At 62.9% G+C, this 3,150-nt stretch overlaps 1 protein-coding gene across 1 annotated transcript; it reads left to right on the forward strand.

Annotated features, from left to right (window-relative positions):
- Positions 1–461: 461 nt before the first annotated feature.
- Positions 462–2,997, forward strand: OBSL1 (obscurin-like 1; the record flags this gene model as incomplete). Its single annotated transcript, XM_008949872.1, has 3 exons — positions 462–1,503; positions 2,259–2,528; positions 2,737–2,997. Coding segments are annotated over exons 1-3 (1,573 nt in total), but the record flags the coding sequence as incomplete, so codon positions are not given.
- Between the last annotated feature and the right edge of the window lie 153 nt (positions 2,998–3,150).

Consider the following 3,150-nt stretch of genomic DNA (forward strand, 5'->3'; position numbering starts at 1 on the left):
CTGCCTTGGCCCTTCCCTGTCCCCAGCTCCCAAAAGCAGCTGTCTGCTCTCCTCATCTAGGCAGAGGGCCCCCTCCCCCAAAGCTGGGGTCCCCTTTGCCACCCTGGGGCAGGCTGCGGATGTCCCAGCCTCTCAGGCGAATGCCCCAGCCTCTCAGGGTGCAGAGAGCCGCCTTTTGTCACCTCTTCTATTGCCACTGGGCTGGGAAATGGGCGATTTGGACTGACACAGAAGCGTATCCAGTGGGGCTGGAGTGCTCAGAGGAAGGGTGATACTCCTGAAGCATGGGGTCCGCGCCAGGGGACTTTGCCCCGGGCATGGGTATCCCCCTGGTAGTGCTCCAAAATGGTCCCTTTGCTGAAGCCTGAGACTCCACCCGAGTTGATCTGTGCATCCCCCCAGGCTGATGATCCCCACTGCAGCTCTGGCCAGCCGCTTGCTGTGACCCTGGGGAGGTGGCGATGGAGGGATTCGGGGGAGCCCCCAGGTTCCTGGCCTACCCACGCGCCTTCACGGTGCAAAGTGGCACCGACGCGGTCCTGAGCTGCCAGATCACTGGCGACCCCCCGCCAAGCATTCTCTGGGAGAAGGACAAGACTCCGATCGAGCCCTCTGGCCGCTTCCATGTGGAGGCCAAGGGGGACCTGCACAGCCTGCTGGTGTCCCGCACCACTCCCCAGGACAGTGGGCTCTACATCTGCAAGGCCAAGAACAGCATTGGTGAGACCTACGCTGCCACCACGCTCAAGGTGGAAGTCGGGGAGCCCCAAGAGGAGGAGGGATGCTCGGGCAGTGGGGCACCTGCCTTCCTTGTTGCCCCCTTGTCCACATGGGTATGCCGGGGGGAGGACGTGACGTTCACCTGCAGGGTGTCTGGGCAGCCCTGCCCGGTGCTGGAGTGGGAGAAGGATGGACACAAGCTCTCTGACCTCTTTGAAAGCAGCCACTTCACAGTGGGGCAGGAGAAGGAGGACTGGCACTTCCTGAAGCTGTTCAGTGCCCGGCCCCCAGACGGGGGGGTATATGTGTGCCGGGCACGCAGTGGCTCCCAGGAGGCCCTGGCTGCCGCCGTGCTCCTGGTGGAACCCCGGGCACCGCCAGATGGGATCCCCAATGTTTCTCCTGCTGATCGCCCCGAGCGGCTGGCAGTGAGGGAGTGGCGGCAGCGGCGGCACACAGTGGGTCGGTGTGCAGGACCAGAGACCTGGGTGCCCAACGGCACAGTGCTGGCCAGGGTGCCGAGGGCCAAGGCGTTTGCTGTGAGTGTGGGGAAGCACGCCAAGTTTCGCTGCTACGTTACCGGCAAGCCCAAGCCAGAGATTGTCTGGCAGAAGGACGGTGAGCCCCTCACCCCTGGCCGCAGGCACCTCATCTACGAGGACCGAGAGGGCTACTTCATCCTCAAGGTGCTGTACTGCAAAGCCCAGGACCAGGGGCTGTATGTCTGCACTGCGTCCAACACCGCTGGCCAGACCCTCAGCGCCGTGCAGCTCCAGGTGAAAGGTAGGAGTGTGCCCAGTTGCTGGAGGTGGCCAGGTACTGGGGGAGTCCAGTTTTTTTTTTTTTTCTGGCAGGGATGCATCTGTGTGTGAGCCCAGCATCCCTGGGCTCGCTCTTGCCCTGTGCAGCCAAGGTCACGCCAGGCTCCTCTAGACAGAGCTGCGGGCTGGAAGCAGGGGATGCTGGGTTCCCTCAGGGAGCTGTGTCCCCCTGTGTGCCCCTCTCACCATGCAGAGAGGTGGCATCTCTGGACGGCTGTGGATGTCCAGCCACGAGCAGGGAGGGGGACAGTGCCTTGGTGACAATTTCCCCTGGAAGTGCCAAGTGTTTTTGGCAGGCAGCTCTGCAGGGCATGGCTCCAAGCGTCTGCGCTGGTGGCAGTCCCATCCCCAGGAGCCACCCTGCCAGCTGGGGACAGTGCGTGGCTGGGGTGACCCAGCACTTGGTGCATCCCCTGCCTGCACCTAGCTGCTATCCTCTGCTGCATGGCATGCTGGTGTGCGTGCTCCTGCATCCCCCAAAACACCCTGCTCACATGCTGGGGCCATCACTGGGTGTCCCCAGCTAGTGGTTGGGTTCCCCTCATGCTGGGGGATGCGATTCCTGGGGCGGTGTCCGTTCCACATGGGCCAAAAAGGTGAGGGACAGAGTGGGCCAAAGGCTCGGTGCTCTTTGAGATCTGGGAACACCCCGAGCGAAGTGCTGCTGGTGGGTGTTGTGCCCCGCATGCCCTCAGCACCCATCTCTCCCCATGGCAGAGCACCGGCTGCTGTTCCAGGTGCAGCTGGCAGATGTGGAGGTGGCAGAGCGGGAGGATGCTGTGCTGGAGTGCCAGGTGCCACTGGAGACCATCCCCACTACCTGGTACCTGGAGGACAAGGAGCTGCAGCCCAGCCACAAGTACGTGATGGAGGAACGAGGCCTGGTGCGGCGCCTGACCATCCGCGATGCCCGCACCGACGACGATGGCATCTACCTGTGCCAGATGAAGGACAAGGGGCGCAGCATCGCTGAGGTCTCTGTCCGAGGTGTGGGTCAGGTCCCTAGCACCATGTCTTTGCCTTCCTATCCCCCTCCCTGCCATAGTCCTCACTGCCCCCTGCATCTGCCTTTCTGCTGTTTGGCTGTGGTGCCTGCTGCTGCCCGTCCTCAACCTCCTCCTTCTCTCTCCCACCTCAGGGAGCACAACCTGCTCCCCAGAATTCCTCCCTGGCCCTCATGTATCTCTTCCCGTAGGGGTGATCACAAAGCGGCTGCCACGGAAGCTTGATGTGATGGAGGGGGAGAACGCCGTTTTCTGCGTGGAGACGCGGGAGGCGGTGGAGGGGACCTCCTGGAGCCGGGATGGGCTGCGGCTGCGGGAATCCCCCCGCACTGTTCTGAAGAGCTTCGGCAGGACGCACCTCCTGGTGCTGGTGCACGTCACCCGCCAGGATGCAGGCATCATCTCCTTCGCTATTGGCGAGTCCCAGACGTCCTCCCAGCTTCGGGTCAAGTGTAAGCCCCAGGCTCAGAAGGGCCCTGCATCCTCCATTCTACCCGTTCACGGGGTGTGACATGGGGGAGAGATGGAATGGGCACCCATTATTCCGGGGATGTGATTCTGTGATGGCTTTTTTGGGGAAGGGGACTAGCAGGGCTCCAGGGCCC

The sequence above is a fragment of the Merops nubicus genome, unplaced genomic scaffold (assembly GCF_000691845.1).
Source record: "Merops nubicus isolate BGI_N331 unplaced genomic scaffold, ASM69184v1 scaffold33430, whole genome shotgun sequence".
In the NCBI taxonomy this organism is placed as follows: Eukaryota; Metazoa; Chordata; class Aves; order Coraciiformes; family Meropidae; genus Merops; species Merops nubicus.